The sequence below is a fragment of the Podarcis pityusensis genome (assembly GCF_964106645.2).
Source record: "Podarcis pityusensis genome assembly, chromosome: Z".
Taxonomy (NCBI): domain Eukaryota; kingdom Metazoa; phylum Chordata; class Lepidosauria; order Squamata; family Lacertidae; genus Podarcis; species Podarcis pityusensis.
The window spans coordinates 26,085,040-26,105,572 of NC_138044.1; the positions used below are offsets into that span (position 1 = coordinate 26,085,040).

At 42.8% G+C, this 20,533-nt stretch overlaps 1 protein-coding gene across 9 annotated transcripts in view; it reads left to right on the forward strand.

Annotated features, from left to right (window-relative positions):
• GAB3 (GRB2 associated binding protein 3) overlaps positions 1–20,533 on the forward strand; it is a 90,889-nt gene that overhangs the window by 63,366 nt on the left and 6,990 nt on the right. For 8 of the 9 annotated variants that reach the window (XM_080991281.1, XM_080991278.1, XM_080991276.1 and 5 more), the window contains 6 exons: positions 5,284–5,500; positions 9,347–9,819; positions 13,298–13,353; positions 14,866–14,985; positions 15,811–16,066; positions 17,723–17,804. In XM_080991281.1, coding sequence (XP_080847407.1) covers positions 5,284–5,500; positions 9,347–9,819; positions 13,298–13,353; positions 14,866–14,985; positions 15,811–16,066; positions 17,723–17,804 — 1,204 coding nt within the window. The remainder of the gene's footprint in view (positions 1–5,283; positions 5,501–9,346; positions 9,820–13,297; positions 13,354–14,865; positions 14,986–15,810; positions 16,067–17,722; positions 17,805–20,533) is intronic. The other variant, XM_080991284.1, reaches the window with a different exon arrangement.

The following is a 20,533-nucleotide window of genomic DNA, read 5'->3' on the forward strand; positions in this document are numbered from 1 at the left end:
ATGCAGAAGGTCCCAGTGTCTTTCTCCTTCCCCAGAATGTTGACCTTAGAGACTGGATGCATTTGCTAGTAGAAGCTTTTAAAAAGCAGGCAAGCAAGCAAACAAACAAACAAACAAACCCAACTCTCTCATAATTTGAGTGCTCATTTGCATATAATACCCCTTCCAGAATACATTCAAAACACTTGCCCCAGATGTACATAAAGCCGAGACCAAACTTCCAGCCCATTAGCTGATCCCTGCTAGATGAGCTTGTTCCTTTCTTCAGATGGCCTCCCTCCCTTTACAGCCATCACTGATTTTCCTTCCCTGCTTCTGGTGGGTTGTCTGCCTTTTTTGTCTTTTTAAATATCTATGTTCACGATCGTATGGGTGCTGTTTTTATCTTTATCTAAATATAAATTTAAGGCTGTCATCACACTGCCACCATTGGAGGATTTGGAGTGCCACATCACAGGGTAGGGGATGTGGGGGGCGGGAGAGAGCCAGCTTTTAAAATGGCAATTTTAAACAACAGCAGTTTGGATGAAAGAAGGATGGAGACACACAGAGGAGTTGCGATGGGATGGGGAGTTTGAAAGAGCTGTGAGGGTTTTGGGTGAGGTGTAAAGGGGCAGGATGGGGAATTGGCAAGAGGGTTGAGGGGTGGGGTTGGGTTGGTGAGCAATGTAAGCTGGGGGCAGCCCCTGTTGATTATATACTTGAAGAATCATATATCACCAGTTTTAATTTTCATTTATTTGTTTATTCCAAGAACAACAGCAGACTGTGCAAGTGGTTAGGGATAGGGAGAACATCCTGAATGAGGGGGTGCCACATTGGGGAAGGCGGGCTTTGGCTATGGAATGTTAAGGCAAGGGGTTTGTTGAAGGGAGGTGAAAGAGGGGAGGTGGGTAGAGAGGATTTGCTGGCTCGGAATGGTTTGGGAAGATAACTACTTCTCATTGCATTAATCCCAGACTCCAGTTTGCTGTGATTTTGTATACATTGGTCCTCAGATAAGCATAGCCATTTTCAGTGTCAGCTTCTGCAAATGTGCTCAGACCATTTGCAGAAAATTGAATGGTCTGAATACAAGTACTGTAAAATAACTGTCTCTCTCTCACATACACTCTACTCAGCACCATACTGTCCAGGTGTTTTGGACTACAACTCCTATCATCACCTGCCATCACAACTGATGGGAGTCGTAGTCCAAAACACCCGAAGGGTGCCAGGTTGGGAAAGGATGTTTTCTACCTATTTCCCTGGGAGATGCAAAATGGCTTACAATAAATTATGCAAATCGAGGGATTCTTGTTTCTTCCCTTCAGTGGGCAGCTTCATTTGCCTGAGTCTGAGTTCTCTCCAGAGATATGGATTCTAGCCTTGCCAGTTTTATCTGAATGTCACTGAGGTTTATCTTCAAGGATCACACAGCCCATTAGAAACCCTATCACTATTAACAAGGGCTCCAGGACAGTTGGAGCAGATGGATGAAATCCATCTTACCTCCGGCACTCCCCAAACGGGCCAGCGCCAGAAGAGAGAGCACAGTTTGGAGAGATTTTAATTGATGTGCTGCCCCCTCCCTCCAGTAATTGCAAAAAGAGCTCACAATGCACAAAACACCCGGCAATGATATGTCATTCAGAAGACATATTGCATCGTGCTCCCTGCTTCCCTGAGCAGTGTGATTTTCCAAGGGTGGTGCTTTGGGTTTCCTTTCAATGAAAGATCATTGGAGATTTAATGATTTGTTATTACTATTTTGGTTTACTTACTAGTTCCCATGTTGGAGCATGGGAGCGCAGTGACAGGCAGCATTGCACTCTGAAAAGCAGCAAATCCACTCCCCCCACACCAGACCTCCCCCCTCACACACAGAAAGGTAGCCTAAACCCCCTTTCCCCTTCACTTTACCCTCTCTGCCCCCAGTAATCAGATAACAACCTTGATCCCTTTGAAGATGCTATTCTATCAGCGGTTGGGAAGCACGATGAGCCTATTTATTTATATATAAACATATATACATTTTGCAATCAAGCAGTGCATCAATTCCATGAAATAAAATAAATAAATGCCTCCCCTCCCCGTTACCAATTTAGAGAATGCCTGACCCCTCGCTGCTCTGGTATCCTTATTGGGTCCATCCCCCCACCCCCAAAATATGGTGTCTGATTGGCTGAGCCTGCCGTCACTCTCACCCTGGGGTGGAAATAATTCAGTTTAAAATGGTGAACAGTTGCAGCCTTGGGGACAGTGAGCAGCACTTCACTTCCTGGCATGGGCGTAGCCAAAGGGGGGCAGTGGGTGCAGCTGTCCCCCTCTAGACCAAGTAAAACAATAGAAATACTTAACTAACTGACCAGTGACATCAGTTCTGCCCCCCCCCAACAAAAGTCCTGGCTACGCCCATGCTTCCTGGTGCAGGACCATTTGGTGCTGCCAGCTCCCTAGCCTCTGGCTGCTTGGGGAGGAGGGCACCCACGCTCTTTGGGTAAGGTGGGTACCTAGGCCTTCTAGTCTGGCTCTAACTGCACCAGTTTCTGGTGGTATGAGTTCTTGTCCCATAATATTTGACCTTTTATGCCAGATTTGGCCTGGGACATGTGCAGGAAGATTGATTTTGCAAAATAGAGGCCATTTTATCCAGTGGGTCATTAATTACACCGTAATATAGTCTGCAAATTCTTTTACATACTTGTTCAAATGCCACTTTAAGGTGCAGTGAGGACTTCCAACACTTTCTAGTTAAGCTGATTCTGCAAGAATGGCAGTGCCATTGCCAGACAAGAAGGCACTTCTGGAGGACACAACACCCATCTCCCTTTAGCAGTAACCCTGATAGTTTAGAATATTGATCTTGCAGCCTTTTTGGAAGCATCATTGCTGGCAGCAGCACTGCCCATTTCTATGCATCAGATGAACTCTGTATCTGAAAAGCTGTTTGTGTTCCTAATTGGTCCATGACTCATTTAACAGTAAGATTTAAGTGGCTTTTCTAAAATGTGTAGGCTTTCATTGTAGACATAATGTAAATGCATGCATGAGTTTTCCTTTGCTTTAATCAATAAGCGTGCACTTGAGTGTGTGGCTGTTTATAGAAATAGATGTAGATCTTGCAAAGGCTTTAGAATGACACCTTGCCGGGTAGTAAATACACAAAAGTGGTATCCCAAGAACAGATCAATCTTGATGGAACTGCTTGGCTGTAGAACAAAAATGCTGCCATCTGCTGGTCTTATGGAGATTTTGCAACTTGAACAAATATTTTGTTCCCCTGCCCCTTTTATGGAAGATAGGAAGATGCCTTGTAGTGAGTCAGACCATTGATCCATCTACCTTAGTATTGTCTACACTGACTGGCAGCAGCTCTCCAGGGTTTCAGTCAGGGAGTCTTTCCCAGCCCTTCCTGGACATGCTGGCAATTGAAGCTGGAATCTTCTGCATGCAAAGCAGGTGTTCTGTCACTGAGTAGTGGTCCCTCCCCATGAGTTGATACCAGTCCAGTCTGGCTCTCCGTTTTTTGTTTTCTGTACCCCTCCATCCTGCCCCATCCCTCTTTTAACTTGCAAATTCCACTTAGCCACACAGAGGCTGGGAGGGGCTGGCTTGTCTTACTGCCTCTGTGTTTCTCAGGTGGTTTGAAAAGGACCATGCAGAACACCTGTCTGGGGGAAGTGTTTGGCTGTACATTTTGTAGACTACAGTTTGTCTTCCCACAGTATAAACACTTTGCTTCTTGGAAATGTTGCGTTAGATAATATCTTGGCCTCGTTTCCCAGATACTGTTTATGGGTTAGGGAAGCTGAGCTTCTCTTTAATGTAAACACTTGGTGGCTATCCATAATGGAAAAATGTGACTTTAAATATCAATAATTGTTGTTGTTGTTGTTGTTGTTGTTGTTGTCAAGATTGGGTTGCATACTGCTGTTTAAGCCGTGGCGGTGGTATGGCCATATTAGGTGCTTGGTGGGGGCTGTCTCAATATATTCTTACCACCCTCCGCACAGGTTGGGGAAAGCAGCCTTTTTATAACTTTTTTAAAGTTGTTAGAATAATACATAGTGCAAAAAATACACAGTGTGAAATATTATTTTATTTGTGAATTGCCTTTTACATATATGTCTCCAGGCAATCTACATGCATCTTGAAATTATTTAGAAATTAAATAATCAGTCAATCAGAATAATAAGAAAGCAAAAATAGTTTTTGAAGCAGTGCTTAACCCCCCCCCCTCAAAAAACCTCTCTGAAGCTAAGTTTAAATACCATACAAAAAGACACCCAGCATTTTCATCCAGCTGGAAAAGCCTGTCGAAACCAAAATGTCTCCAGTTGTTTTAGGAAAATGCAGATAATGGCTGTCTGTTGTATCTCAAAAGGGATGCTGTTCCACAGAATAGAGGCAACCACATTGAAAGCCCTTCCTTAAGTAGGCTTCTGATATTTGGGGGACTTTAAGGAGTCCTGCAGAATGCTACCCAAGTGGATAGCCATGTTATCCTTTAACACCAGCCTAAAATAGTATAGCTGGCTTATCTTCCTTTTTTTTCTGTATCTTTTTGGCATTAATAAAATCCCCATCAGCTCAAAGTTCATTTCATTAACACAGTCATTCAGGAAACATAATAGAACTCTCAGTGATAATAACGAACACCCCAAACCTAGTAATCTCCAAGGCCCATCTTTCTCTCCCACCCCACTCCGCCAAAATGTGTTGAAATTCTGCATGGGTTTCCAAATGCTGCAACTGTATGAGTCCATTGGTTGATTATAAATACAGCTGTGTGATACACACACACACACACACTGCTTGATTGTAAAAGAAAAACCCTTTAAAAACTCAAAATGATTTATGTAAAGAAGAAAAGAATAACATTATCAGTAAAAAACTGTTTTAAAAAGCTATTGAAAACATTCCATTTTACCCATGTTGTGAACACGTCCCTTAAATTAAGTTTTCTTTTAAGTTGAGATTATTTATAACCTCATTTTAAATGTTGGCCCTGAAGAAAACAACAGAAACCCAGGTATACACCAGTACTGATTGTTTCAGTCCAATTTGGCCACAGCACATAGGCTTTCTTCCAGTGCTGACCTCATCTTCCTCAGTACTGTAGATTTACTCTTTGTTCCAACAACCCTGGACGGACAGAAGGTAAACAATGAAGAAATTAGTATAGGCCACAAATCCTTCACTTCACTCCTTGGAAAGAATCAAGCCCCTTACAGGATCAAGGCCAAACTGACTTCCTGACAAGCACCGTCAACTTATAACCTTTTCTTTCCTTTGTCACAGATTCCGGAGACAGCCTCTCCCACACCACCACTTCCCCGCAACCTTCGCCAGCCGCCTCTGCCCACGCCTTGAGGGTTGCAGACCCTTCCCTTTTGGCCGACCAGGCTGCTGCGGATGCTTCTGCTGCAGAGGAGACAGCAAGCGAGTCAGAGTCTGTCTTCCTTCCTGACTATCTGTTCTTATCGAACTGTGAGACCGGAAAACTCAGTCATGTCAGGTATCACCATAACTCTCTCTGATACAACCTTCCTCCAACCTTGTGGCCTTCCAGATGTTGCTCAAGTGCAACTCCCATTAGCAACCGTGTCCTGGCTGGGGCTGCTGCGAGTTGTGGTCCAGAACATCTGGAGGCCAGTGGGGAAGGTTGAGTGCCTTTCAGTTTTGGGGAGCAAAACAGGGTTATTCCCAAAGTAAGTTTGGGTCCAAGGGGAAGAAGTACATAGCTTACATAGAAGTATGTAAGCTCATAAATTGTGGTCATATGTACACCTTATATTTAAAGCTCTATGGTGCCACTTTAAACAGTCACAACCTCCCCCAAAGAATTCTGGGAGCTGTAGTTCATTAAGAGTGCTGAGATCCCTATTCCCCTCACAGAGCTACAGCTCCCAAAATTCTTTGAGGGAAGCCATGATTGTGTTATCATAGTGCTTTGATTGTATGATGGGAATGCCACCTAGGTTGGTGGCTGAAGTAAGATTCAGCCATGGCAATGACACAGAGCCCTCCACACCTGAGGGCATAAAGCTAGCTTAGGAGGCACAGGGTAAGCTATGTGGCACATAGCTCTGCCTGCTCTCAGCATCTGAGGCCTTAGGTAGCTGCCTCCCTTTGCATCGTAGGGCCAGCTCTGTTAAGTTGATGTTAATATTTCTCCACATGGTTGCATTGCTTAGTATTTTTCAGAATGTTTTTCATAGGCCGATGGGCCAGACCCATTGTACGTGCGGTTCTTCCTACATTTTAGTAAGGGTGCGGGAAATCCAGGGCTGCATACACACCATGCACTTCAAGCTCATTCTGCTTCCCTAGAAAAGATTCATAGGAAGTGTAGTTTACTCCTCACAGGGCTACAATTCCCAGCACCTTTAACAAGCTACAGGTACCAGGATTTTGTGGTGGGGGGAGTAATGTGATTTAAATGCATGGATATACACAGCCTAGATAGCCTCTTCTGCTTCTATAATTCTAGGAAATGGTCTTATACCAAGTCAGACCATCGGACCATGTAACTCAATACTTTCAACATGGCTGGCAATGGCTCTTAAGGTTTGCAGTCAGTCTTGCCCAATCCCTACTTGGGTATGCCAGTGGTGGGCATGGCCAGAGGCAAAAGTGGGAGTGACCAACACTGAAGCAAGCAATAGATGTGACTTTGTACAACACACGCACGCACAACATACACATCTCTCCATCCAGGCATGGGAAGGCATCTCAGAGGACATATTCCAACCAGTAAAAGTGCTCAAGAAGTGTGTAGGGGTGTGTGAGAATCCTAGGAACCAGCTAAAAGTGCCTGTAATACCCCATTTCTTCTCTTACTTGTCACCTAGGTTGGTGGTTGAAGTAAAATTCCACAATGGCAATGAGACAGAGCCCTCTACACCTGAGGGCATTAAGCTAGCTTAGGAGGCACAGGTTCCTTATTCCAGTTGTAAATTTTCCCAAAAGAAAGAACAGTCCTACCCTTCCGGCTCCCCCATCACATTCTGTTCTTGCTTTGGTGGGGAGAGAGCTACCCGTGTTTCCACTGAAAGAAAAATGCAGGAAGCCTTAAAAGTCAACCTGACCTATAATCCCCAAATTTCTTCTTTGTGCTTAAAACGGCAATCAGATGCTGAATATTTTTGAAACCGTAAAAACCCTCCAGAGTGCCTCTTCAAGTCAATATCTACTTTGTTTTCAACGATGGCTATAACAAAACATGAGTACCACAAACGCATCCACAAGAGAACAACATAATTGCCCCTACAAATAAAATTACTCCTCTATATTGTAGTCAACAAAATGTTCTCCTTGATGGCTTGTCCTAAAAGCTTTCCTGGAAAGGCAAGGTAGAAATGAATAGAATTGGGGGGGGGGGGATAATTTAGGACACAAAGCAAAATTAAGCACTCTGGAATCACAATTATTTCAATGGTAGTGAGAGTTAAGTAAATCAGTGAGAGTCGATGCCTCAGTTTTAGCACAAAGGCTAAAACAAAACTAAGTATTTTGTTGTCCTTTAACTCTGATACTGTTTAGAGGAAAGTAAAAATTAAACAAAAACTTGTGGGATGAAAAGCAAATCCTTCCAATCCCCACCAGGCAAGTATAAAATCACCATATTAAAAATGTTCATACCATGTTTTTCAGCAAATTCTGGAAATGAAATAGGGTTGTTATTCTCACAATTGACCTCATATTCCACCAACCACCTCAAACTAAGCAGAATGCAGAGCTATCCAGCAGTGGGAATGGGATGTTTAAAGCAGTATTTGGAGATTTTGACAAGATAAGAATGTGCATCCCTCATGTCCATCTAGATTGCAATGACATTTGGGGTGGGGGTGGGACAGAACCAACAAAGTCAACTATGCAACTTAATTTTTTGTTATCAACATCAACAGTGAATTCCATAATCATTCATCAGACAAGAACCACAATTAGCATATATATCCAAAGGCATGTCAGAACCATAAATTTCAGATTGCTTGATGAAGTTCCAAAGCAGTTTTTCCCATTCATTCCCAAGAGATGCTATTCTCTTTGGAGCAAAACCGCAATATGTGGTTTAACAATCAAATCCCTCTTCCCAGGGAACTCTTGAGAATTTTTGCTCTGTGAGGTGAATAGGGGTCTCCTAAGAACTCTCAGCACCCTTAACATAATATGTCAGTTTCCATGAATCTTTGAGGGAATCCAGAATTGTTAAAGTGGTATCACAGCACTTTCAATGTATGCTGTGAATGTGGACTAAAATAGAATATTTTAAAAAACACAAAAAATGCACACTAACCAAAATAATGTACCGTAATCATAATTTGAAGTATTGGTTGGAAAAAAGAGGGAAGAGTGGAATGAAGATGAGCACAAGAAGATTTAATTGGGCTGCTCAAGCCCCATTTTACACTAAATATCCTGGGAAGAATTAGAGCATGTGTTCTTTTTACATTTTTTGTATTTAAAAAACCCTCATCCTCCCTGCACAATTCAGGAAGAAGGAAAGCAAAAGCACATTTCCCCCCTTTCTCATATTCACTGGTTTGCTTAGTTAAGAGATTTCTTACCTGCGCTTCACTACAAGGTCCCTGGGTGGGCTACAACCTGAAGGAGCATCTCCATTCCCATTATTCAGCCCGGACACTGAGGTCCAGCTCCAAGGGCCTTCCCTCACTACAAGGTTCCCTCACTACAAGAAGTGAGGTTACAGGGAACCAGGCAGAGGGCCTTCTCAGTAGTGGCACCTGCCCTGTGGAATGCCTTCTCATCGGATGTCAAGGAGATAAATAAGTGTATGACTTTTAGAAGCCATCTGAAGGCAGCCCTATATAGAGAAGTTTTAAATGTTTGATATTTTATTGTGTTTTTATATTTTTCTGGAAGCTGCCCAGAGTGGCTGGGCAACCCATGCAGATGGGTGGCATATAAATAATAAAAATAGTATTAGTATTCATATTAGTATCCTATAAAATCCAGTAAAACATTGAAACCAAACCAGATAAATGTACATCCAACAATACAAGCAGTCTCACAAACATCACACAAATATAAAGGTATGTCGGCAGCAAACGATGGAAACTATATAATGAGGCAGTACTGAGCTAGGTAAGGCAACTTCCTATCCCATGGTAGGGAAAATAGGGCACTGCCTCACCAATCTCAGTTTAACGTCACCCAACCTACACCCAGCTGACTGCATTCTTACTTTCAACCAGTCATGGTGTGGCTTTGCTTTTCGTTGACTGTTGCTGCTCTTCCTTCCTTCCACCTTACCAGTGGCCAATGGGCACTGGCTACCACTGTTCCTATGTTCTGCAACATAAGTAACACCTATACTAGTTTTCTTTTCTTTTCCTTTCAGGTGCCACAGCTGGTCCAATTCTGACCGATCCCTGGAGCAGACTTCATCAGACGATGTCTTTGTTGACTTTGTGGCATCTCAGCCCTCACTTTATCTACAGCCTTCTGGCATCCTGCTGCAAGAGATGCCCCAGGCAATGGGTCATGGGGCTCTTCTCAAGAATGCAGATTCAAGCGGTCCCCCTTCTAGTGATTTCTCCTCTTCCTCCCCGCTTTCAGGACCTCCCTTGACACCAACCTTAATGGTTGATAAAAGCCCGAGTGCTCTTTCCTATGGCATTACTGAACTTGATGTTCTGGGCAATACACCACCACCAAGGCCTCCTAAGCCAACCCACTTCACAGACAAACGGGTTGAAGAGCCATCCAGTGGGGCCCTTCAGAATGGACACGTTGGGATCTCGTGTGCTCAAGGGGCATTGGTGCCAAGGAGAATCTCCTTGTCTGGATTGGACAGCATGAGAAGTTGGAGAGGTAAGGATGTGAATGGTCTTGTCTGTTAAGAGCTGGCCTTCCTGAGCTCATTTGACCGTCCCTGGTTTGTATAATTTCAGAGTTTGTTCCACCCTTACTCCATAGCTGGGAATGGAAGGAATTATCAGTTTGAGTTCTCTAGGTTTCTTGTTTTTCCCATCTTAAATTCAGTTCTTCACGTTTCTGTAGCAACTCATGAATTTTTGTTGTTGTTGCTGTCAAAAAAATCCTCCTGAAAATTCTTCAGCGTTTGGGTACATATTTATCCTAAAAACCGCATTTTTGTCTGCAATTTTGACTGATGTGCACATTTTTGGAAGCAATTTCTCTTATTCTAATGCATTTTTGTATGTTATTTTGATGAATACTATCATTTTTACACACAGTTGCCCTTAACGTTGTTTGGTTGGCGAACTGCATCACATTGCAAACATGGGAGAAGTTCAGATTTTGAAGGGTGGCTTAGTTTTGGTTCTCCTATTGCTCTGGAAACTTTGAATTTGATAAATTCGGCTTTAAATGCAGATTGAACCAAATCCTCCCCACCCCAATCCCTATCCATAGCACTGGTCTTCAACTAGTGAGTTAGGACCTACTGCTGCTATAGTGCTTAGTGAAGGAAGACTTCTTAATTTTTCTGGTGCTGATTATTGTTTTGATGTCTTTCATCTTTGCTGGTTTTGAAGGGAGGGTTGTGTGTTTGTATTTTATGCTGCTCTTGGTGATGTTACTGTTCTTATTCTGTTGTTGTTTTACATTGTTTGTACCTTTTCAAACTGCATTTACATTTTGTAAGCTAACCTTGGAATTTTATTGAAGTGGTTGGGGGTACAAATGTCTCAGATAAATGAAATAAGCTTGCAGCTGTAACTGACCGTAAGTCATATTGATTGGTTTGCTCCCTGTGATGTCTGTCACAGGGCCACTCCAGAACAGTTTTTCAACTTCGGAAAAACTGGGATTGTGTGAGTGTTTTATTTTAAATAAGTGAGGAAATGAACATTCTGTTGAATGAACACACTCCCTGTGCTTAAGTAAAGAAGACTGATAACCAAGTTGAAACGGGCAGAATAAGGAGGCTGTGCTGGTTGCTATGAGCTGTAATCTGAAACATCTGGAAAATATCAGGGAGACAAAAGCTGGACAAGACAGTTGACCATAGGAGCATTTTAATTATTATGGCCATTCACATTTTGAAAGGAAGAGTAAGTGAAGTCCTCCTCGTCCTCCTCCTCCTTACCCTGCCCTTCACCAGCAGATCCAAGTGAGGGTTATAACAATTTAAAAATCAGTGTTGTTTGTTGTTTAGTCATGTCCTACTCTTCCTGACCCCATGGACCAGAGCACACCAGGCACTCCTGTCTTCCACTGCCTCCCGCAGTTTGGTCAAACTCATGCTGGTAGCTTCGAGAATACTATCCAACCATCCCGTCCTCTTTCGTCCCCTTCTCCTTGTGCCCTCCATCTTTCCCAACATCAGGGTCTTATCCAGGGAGTCTTCTCTTCTCATGAGGTGGCCAAAGTATTGGAGCCTCAGCTTCACGATCTGTCCTTCCAGTGAGCACTCAGGGCTGATTTCCTTAAGAATGGATACGTTTGATCTTCTTGCAGTCCATGGGACTCTCAAGAGTCTCCTCCAGCACCATAATTCAAAAGCATCAATTCTTCGGCGATCAGCCTTCTTTATGTTCCAGCTTTCACTTCCATACATCACTACTGGGAAAACCATAGCTTTTACTATTGGACCTTTGTTGGCAAGGTGATGTCTCTGCTTTTTAAGATGCTGTCTAGGTTTGTCATTGCTTTTCTCCCAAGAAGCAGGCGTCTTTTAATTTCGTGACTGCTGTCAGTGTTAAAAGCTGTTAAAACAAATGACAGTCACAGGAATAGGGTGGCTCTTGAAAACATTCTTCTCTGGTGTCAAAGGCCAGGATAAAGATGTGCGGCTTCTGCATTCGCCAACAGCTGTATAGTGAAGGTGCCAGAAACACCTATTTAAGGAGGGAATGCCACAAATTAGGGGCAGTCACAGACAATTTGCTCTCCCGAGCTGCTACCACCCTGAACTTCTGAGAATGGCAGAACTACCCAGAGGGCCTGTAGGAGAAGGAGGGGGTCTCTCAGATGTTTCGGGCCTAAGTTGTTTAGGGCTTTAAATACTAGTGTGAGGATCTTGAATTGGGCCCACAAACAAACTGGCAGCCACAAACTGCTGCTACTACTCCTGATGCTTTTTAATATGCACATTGCATTGTATGGAACCTATTTTGTTTTAATTTATTAACAACTGTGTATCTCGTCTTTCTGCCTTGAAGAGAGGCCCTCTGCACACCTTCAGATAATTCTGAAGAATGTTTTTACCAGCTCATTTTATCAGTGTCCTGTGCAGTTCTTGGAAGCTTTTGAGAGAAACACCCATCACTGGAAGTGTTATTCTCACTAACAGCCTTGAGTTGCTGGGGAAGCAGACTTTCTAAAAGTGTGTGTGCTACTTTACACGTAAACACACAGACATGTGTACACACAGAGCGTATTCTTAAAGAGCTTTTCCAGATGGGAAACCCACAATTTTATTCTTTTGTCTATTAGTTTACTTATTAATTGACTTGCAGTTTAACTCATTAGCTGACTACATTGCAGCTCTGATCTGTGTTGGCTCCAGGATTTTGGCCACCCTAACCTGGAAGAGCTGGACATGCAATTCGAGAATTCTCTTTGGCTGATCTTCTTGAATACTTTGTGCAAAGTAGAGTGGGTAACACTGTGTGGGCAGTGGGGCCCCATTTTGCTCTAGGGGGCCCTGACAAATGCCCAACCTTGTCCCCCTCTGGCCCCAGTTACTGCTGTTAATTTCTATACATCCACCAATGTCCAGGGCACATATTGTGTGTGGCATCAATGTCCCACCTCACAATGGAGAACCCTCCATGCTCTCACTAGTATGCAAGTGGAACTGCTTCTGATGTAGTCTGAGTGCTAGAGACCATGGCATGGAGCAGGGCCTGTCCATACAGCCTCACAAGCCCTTCCATATCACCTTTCAGCGCACAGAGTAAGCCAAGTAAAAAATGGATCTCTGCTCAGAGATGCTTTCGATCTGACTTTGCAAAAGACAGAACAACAGGAGAGAGTGGAAGTCAGTGGATTTGTTCAATCTCTCCTCCTCTTTGATTTGTCTGATCTCGCTCTCTCCCTGCATGATTTCTGCCTGGAAAAGGCTGTCACCAAACAGCTTAGCACAAACAGGTAATGAAATGGACACACTCTGGATGTTTGGATATCTGAATCTGGTGTGTATAGTGAGGTTTGGGCACAATTCTTTATGTTTGGTTAAGTACATTTTCACATAGCGAGCAGGTGAAAGCAGAACCTTCAAACTGCACACAACAGGCTAGGATTGTATCATCCAAGACCTACCTTTTGTTGAACAGCTAAGTAAATTGCTATGGGTTTTCTTTTTTCTTTTTTTGATTTGCAGCTGACTTGGAAGGAAATTCCCTAAGACGCAGGGATAAGAGGCTTAGCTTGAATTTGGTAAGTGCAGTACTGTCTTACACACACACACACACACACACACACACACACCCTTATTTAGCATGGTTTTAGAAGTGAACATTAACAAGAAATTAACCAGCCTATGTCGTCTGATCAATATATAATAAATGGTTACCCAATCCAATGTAACAAAATAACAGTTAGCATTTCTTCATATGTTTAGGCCAAGGTTTCCCAAACGTGGGTCTCCCAACTGTTTTTGGACTATAATTCTATGGTTGCCATATTTCAAAAAGTGAACATCCGGATACAAAAGTTGAGCTCCAAAAAAAGAATTAAGTTCTCCCTCCCTATTTTTTAGGAAAATCGCCAAAAAATCAACACTTCCTATATCGGCTGCCATAATGCCTGGGTTTCCCCAGACATTTCAGCTGCTTTTCATAAATTTCACCCGAACACTATTTTCGACGGACAAATTTCGGCTATGTCCAGGAAATTCCAAATGTATGGCAGCCCTATACAATTCCCATCATCCTTGACCACTGGTCTTGCTAGCTATGCATGATGGGAGTTGTAGTCCAAAAGCTGGAGAACCAAGTTTGGGAAACACTGGTTTAGGCTGCTACTCTGTGCCCACTTACCTGGGAGTAAGCCCCATTGAACCAAATGGGCCTTATTTCTCAGTATAGTGGCAGTGGCTCTCCAGGGTTTCACACAGAGGACTTTCTCGGTGATGCCTGGAGACTGAACCTGCTGCCTTTTGCATGCAAAGCAAGTGCTCTTCCACTGAGAATTTAATTAATTAATTAATTACCCCTTCATCCAAGGATCAGAGGGTGGTTTACAATTGAAAAATATGAAATAACGCTGAGGATATATCAAGGGCTCTGTCCTCCTTCCACTGTCTTTTTCTGCCAAGGATGGTGCAGTCAGAACGTTGCAAATTCAAATCAAAGATAATGAGAGAGAGAGAGAGAGAGAGAGAGAGAGAAGGAATTGCTCCATTACATACATACATATTGACATGGTAAAAGCTAAACCAAGGTTCTTCAGCCTTCAGACCCCAGATGTGGTTGGACTACAAGTCCCATCATGCCTGGCCATTAGCTAAACTGTCAGGATTATGGGAGTTGTAGTTCGACAAAAACATATGGTGGTGGTGATTGATTGATTGATTGATTGATTGACATAGCCCCAATGTGAATTGGACTCACACAATGAGAGGACAGGAATGGGGTGTCCTGAAAGAAGGACTAGGCATAGAACACTAAACAAGAGCACTCCATGTTGCAACATTTTGTTGGAAGCCCCTACTGTCCATAATATTTATGTGTTAATTCATTTTCCATTCCACATTTCAAAAGAGGTCTCTGGGCAGTTTACAAATACCAACAAAATGGAATCGATGTAAGATATACAATGCCAATTCCACATTCAGAATGAAACAGTATTAATACCAAGTTTACTGTAATAATGATCACAATAATTCCACATTTTAAGTATGAACGGAAGGGATGTAGCTCGGTGGTTAAGCATCTGCTTTGCATGCAGGTTCAATCCCCGGCATCTGCAGGTGGAGTTGAGAGAGATCCTCGTCTGAAACCTTGGAGAGCTTCTGCCAGTCAGTGTAGAGGATACCAAGCAAGATGGACCAATAAGGCAGCTTCCTCTGTATGTTGTTCTAAAGTAACGTAATAAAATATATTTAAACAATGTACCATATTTACTCGAATGTAATATACACCTTTTTTTGGCCAAGTTACTTTCTGAAAATTAGGGTGCACATTAGATTTGATGGTGTCAGCAAATACTTTTCTGGTTTCAAGGTTTTGAAAACTGAGGTGCGCATTTGATGCGATAGCATTTGCATAAATATGGTACATTAGTAAGGCAGCTAAAAACCACAAAAGCAATTTATATACATGATTCAGGTAGGTAGCTGTGTTGGTCTGACACAGTCAAAATAATTTAAAAAAATATTGTCCAATAGCACCTTAGAGACCAACTAAGTTTGTTCTGGGTATAAGAAGTGTGCATGCACATGAAAGCTTATACCCAGACCAACTTAGTTGGTCTCTTAAGGTGCTACTGGACAATTTCTTTAATTTTTTAAATTATATACAAAACAAGAAAAGACATCACAATAATAATACTAATATAGTTATTAGTGAGTCATCTTCCTCCTGGAAGAAAGAAATCCAAACTTCCAGTATGCCATTTTTTAGACTTAAAAAATTATTAGGGTGGAATTTAGCCCAGAGCTAAATGGGGTGTGCACACAGGAAATGGGGTCTGCTCATGAGGGCCATACAAGAGAGGCCTGAAAGGTTGCATTTAGCTCCTGATGTAGGACTCCAAGTTAGTCAGGAGGCTGAACCTGAGAGAATCCTGGGCAAAGGGGAGAGTGGATGGATAGGTCCAAGGTTTGGCACCTGATTTCTGATTTGGAACCCTTCTGTTAACCAACTTTCCCTTTCCCTGTGCTTATTTCTGAAGCCAAGTCGTTTTAGCCCTCTCTACTCCAGCACATCAAATAGTTCCGAGGACAGTTACGTGCCAATGCACCCCAGCATCTCCCCACCGATCCCAGGATCTGACTGCACACCTGACGGCTACATTCCCATGAGTCCAGGCTCAGCTACGTTTATCCGCTCTGCAGCCAGCATAGAAAAAATCTCCAGCCCTCTGCCCGAGCTCCCCACAGACCTGGAACCACCTCCGGTGAACCGGGATCTCAAGCCTCGTCGAAAATGTGAGCTTGTCTTTCTGCAAGCTGTTTTTTCGAGCACCTCTATGTGTTTATCTTGGGAGTTTCGAGAGTTGATTTGATGAGTCCAGCAAGTGGATATCGGGGACAGTGAACAAGTCCAGGACAAATTCAGCCTAGGGGCATGTCCTGAATACAGTGGCTAGGTCTGCAAGCTCCCATTTTAGTTTTCCACAGTGCCTTCACTGACACTCTGCTTCCAATTCTGCCATCAAGTAAGCCAGCGGTGGGCAGCCTCTGGCTCACAGGCCGAATTAGGCCTTCCGGACCTTCCCATTGGGTTTGTGAGGCTTTTTCAGTCAAACCACAACCACATTCCCTTCATATGAGTGGTGTGAAGCAAGTAAAAGTTGGACTGGGCTGAATGGGGGTTTGCTTGTGCTGCCAATCAGATTGGATGACACCTGCAAACCCTTGTGGGGATTGATGAAGCTTTCCGGGTTGTGGCTGTGCCCTCTTGGTTTGATTTCAAACTATCCACGTGAAAATGGGCCACCTGCTGTCATGGTGATGACAGGAGATTGGCAGATGACTGGCCCACAGAGGAGAGGGGACGTGATCTGCTGCCCAGATCCAGTTTCACAACCCTGAGGTAAGCCCAGGGCTGAGGACCCACTAGTATATGAGGGACCCCCCACCAGAGGCCCCTATGATTAATTTGATTTGCTCAAACTTGGAGCTGGCCTTGCAAAGGACAGAACAAACAGCTGACATTAGAGCAAATACAACATTCATCGGGTGGTCACTTGTTAACTACAGGCTTGAGGTGTGTTTTTTCTATTCTCAGAAGTCACTCAAGAAGTAGGTGTCTTTGGGACTGCAGTCTTAGTTGGGAAGCCAGGAGGTTGGCCTGGCTTTCCAGAGGAACTAAACTGGTATCTGAACTGTACAAAATCTGGCCTGCGGGAGTGCAGGCCAGAGCAATGTTAAAAAAAATATGCAGAGGTAGATGAGATGGTTGAGGAAAAGGACTTAGAGGCAGGAGATGTGGTTGTGGATGGGCTGTTGGTCAGGTTGCAGATGGAGAGAGATGGAGGGGCTTCATTGCTACTTGGTGAACAAGATGCTCAGACCAAGCCTGGAGCAACAGTTATTTAGAGCCAGTCAGGTCCCCATTGGTCTCCTCAAATCACCAGACCTGGCTTGTGTTGATGAGATTGCATTAAAAGGGTGTTGCTGTTACCCAGGAAAGATTGGACCAGAAACTCCTGCGGCCTGTGAGCTACTTTGGGGTAGCAAGAATATTTATTTTATTGCATTTATATCCCACCTTTTCTTTGAAGGAGAACATAGTTCTCACCCTCCTCAATCCCTACAACAACCATGTGGGGTAGGTTAGTCTCAGTGGCAGTGATTGATCACCCAGTGAGCTTCATGGCAAGTGGGGATTTGAACCCTGGCCTCCAAGGTCCTGGTCCAACACTCTAACCACTACACCACTGTGGCGCTCTAAAGAAATTAAGGAAGCTCTGCTACCTGAGTCCACAATATGAGCCCCCTGATGTCATAAATGTCCTTTCTTGGAACTGCTTCCATCCTGTTAAGTAACCAGCTACCCACACAGCAAGTTTACAACCGGATCTGCCCCTGTCCTTGGCCAGCTCTGTGGCAGTAAGAAGTCTTCTCTCTTTAAATCTTCAGTCCGACCACCTCCGCTGGACCTGCGAAACCTTTCCACCATCCGAGAACATGCTGCCTTAACCAGGACGTGGACTGTGCCTTAGTAAGTGGGTGTGAAACATGCCCCAACAATTTTTTTAGGAGATTGGTCTTGCCAGAGGAACTATTAAAATAGTATCCCTGGATTAGGGGTGTTTACCTAGTATCTTGCTGAGCTGTATGGTTCATGAATGAACAACTTACTGCTCTTTCGCCAACCAGGCCTCACACATACACTCATGCCTAATACAGACACCAGAAAGCAGAGGTAAGTGTCAAAATAAGTACACACAGAATATATTTTTAAATTATAATGTTATAATATGTTTGGAGAGGCATACCAAGTCAAAGGGCATATAGCGTTTTTCACACTTAACTTTTTTCTGGTGGCATAGTTGTTCCCTTTGGTTTTCTGTTTTGTTTTGTTGCATACTGCCATATGACATTGCTATTATTCAGCTACTATTTCAGAATAATGTACTAAAAAAGAAAAGAATTTCTTCTTCTTCTTCTTCTGCCACATCAAATCTGACATTCATTAAGTTTTGGCCTTGAGGCCAGAAAGGACATCACCACACCTGATTTATACCCAAACAACGTTAATATAATTCACTTAAGCTATGGTTTTACTTGCAGAGAAGGAGAGCAAGTTTAAACTGCCAATGTTGAATCTGCCTTTTATATTTCTAACATACTTCCTCCACAAGCTTCCATAACTATAACAAACACAGCATGTATTATTTGCAACTAATTAGAGCCAGTATACAATCCTGGAGCATAAATTCCACCTAGGCTGGATCTAGACACATCAAAGAAGTGTTTCAGTTAAACGAGTTGCAAATTTTGTAAGAGAAATTGGGTTGGTAAAAACAGAACTCCACAGCGCCATCTGGTGTCACAGTGTTAGAATGCATAAACCGCATCTAAAGCACTTCTTTGCCAATGTAGCCGAGTTCCTAGTCTGTGTGCCTGATGCACACATCTGCTTAGGGAAGCAACTGAAACAATCATTTCTGTTTCTAAACCCGTGTAAGGCATAGGTGTAAGATAATTCACTTGAAGATAAACTTTCTAGAAGGAAAGGGTAGTGGTAGAGTTGGGAAGAAAGATGTTTCCCTGTGACATGGAAAGTAATTTGCATGCTGCTTAGTGGACAAACTCCAAATATTCATGATGTACACAGCAACATATGCAATATATGGCCTATTGTGTCCTTATAATGCTCAACCTCAAGTCAAAAACTACATATTTTTGCTCTTGTTCATAGAATTTTGAATAGAGCATTTTTTTGCATAGAAAAGCAGACTATGTTTGATGAAGGACCATGATTATGTGTGTAAATTATAATATGTTTGTATTATATTCAGATAACATTTTAAACCAGGTTTGTTTAAGTCTTAGTGGAACTTGATATTTAAAATCCTATATAGATTCTTAAAATCTATTCTTAAAATCTATTTTATAATTTCAGTTTTTTAGAAAAATCAATCCTTTCTCTGAAAATCTTCACTTTTTGCATTTTATGCTATAAGGATAGCAAAATAAAAAATAAATAGGAAGCTGACTTGACTATTGCTTGAAGATGACATTTCTAAGATCAAGTGTAGGGTAGCTGTGAATGTTGAACAAACATCAGCCCAAAGCAAACATCATTTGATACACTGATTCGGTTGCACTGTTTCTGTGAGTTATGGGCAAATAAATTGTGCTTCACATGTAGTGTTGACCCAACCTTGTTTAGTTTTAATGATGTTTCTTTTAAACATTAGCATTCCTTACAGGAAAATTATTTATATATTGTCTCATTCCACAGGGAGACTGTAAGCAAAGTTTCTAAACAAGCTTTCAATACAAATTCTGTGGATCTCATCCCTGCTTTTTAAGAAGACAAGAAAATGTTTTTCTTTCCTCCCAAAATTAAATTGGCTTCAATTAAACAGAGAGATTTGCATCATTTTTGCTTTAAGATAGCACATGTCTTTGCAAGCTCAATGGTGATCTTTGGAGCAGGGATAACCAACGCAGTGCCCTCCAGATATTGTTGCACTGCAGCTCCCATCACCCTGGACCTTTGGCCATGCTGACTTGGACTAAAGAGAGTTTGAATACAGCAAAATTGGAGAAGGGCTATAGCTCAGTTTTAGAGCATCTGCTTTGCATGCAGAAGGTCTAAGTTCCAAAACCTGGAAGCTCTAGGTAGGACTAGGGCAGAATCCTGTCAGTCATTGTAGACAGTATTGAACTAGATGGACCAACAGTCAAATTTGGTATAAGGTAGTTTCCTTTATTCCTAATATCTGGTGATCACTACATTGGCTATACCTACCTTGAGGGGTTCCTGCCTTTTTCCTGGCACCCCAGGGAGTTTCCTTAGTAAACCAGATTAGGTGGATATGTAGTTATTCTATCTTCACAACTGTTCTGCTCCAACGGATGACTCCAATGGAAAGAGCATTCTGGCTAAAGTAGGGGGTTCATGGAAAAAGAGGTCAGGTTTCTGCAAGCAGCGTTAGTTGAGGCAATGCAAGATTGGAATGGATGGCTCCATGTGAAACTCCAGCTAGAGCAAATTGTATTAGAGCGTACAAAGAGGTCAGGCCAGAGTTCAACATCCTGTTCTTACAGGATGTTATGGGAAGCCCATAAGCAGGACCTGAATGCAACAACGGTAACCAGCATCCGTTGTGAATGTTGCTTCAGCAACAGATAACTCATAACGGAGTATTTAAGCAGAGGTTTATCTCAGCCAGGGTGGTTAGCTCTGCCCATGATGGGAGAAGCCTATTTAGTTAA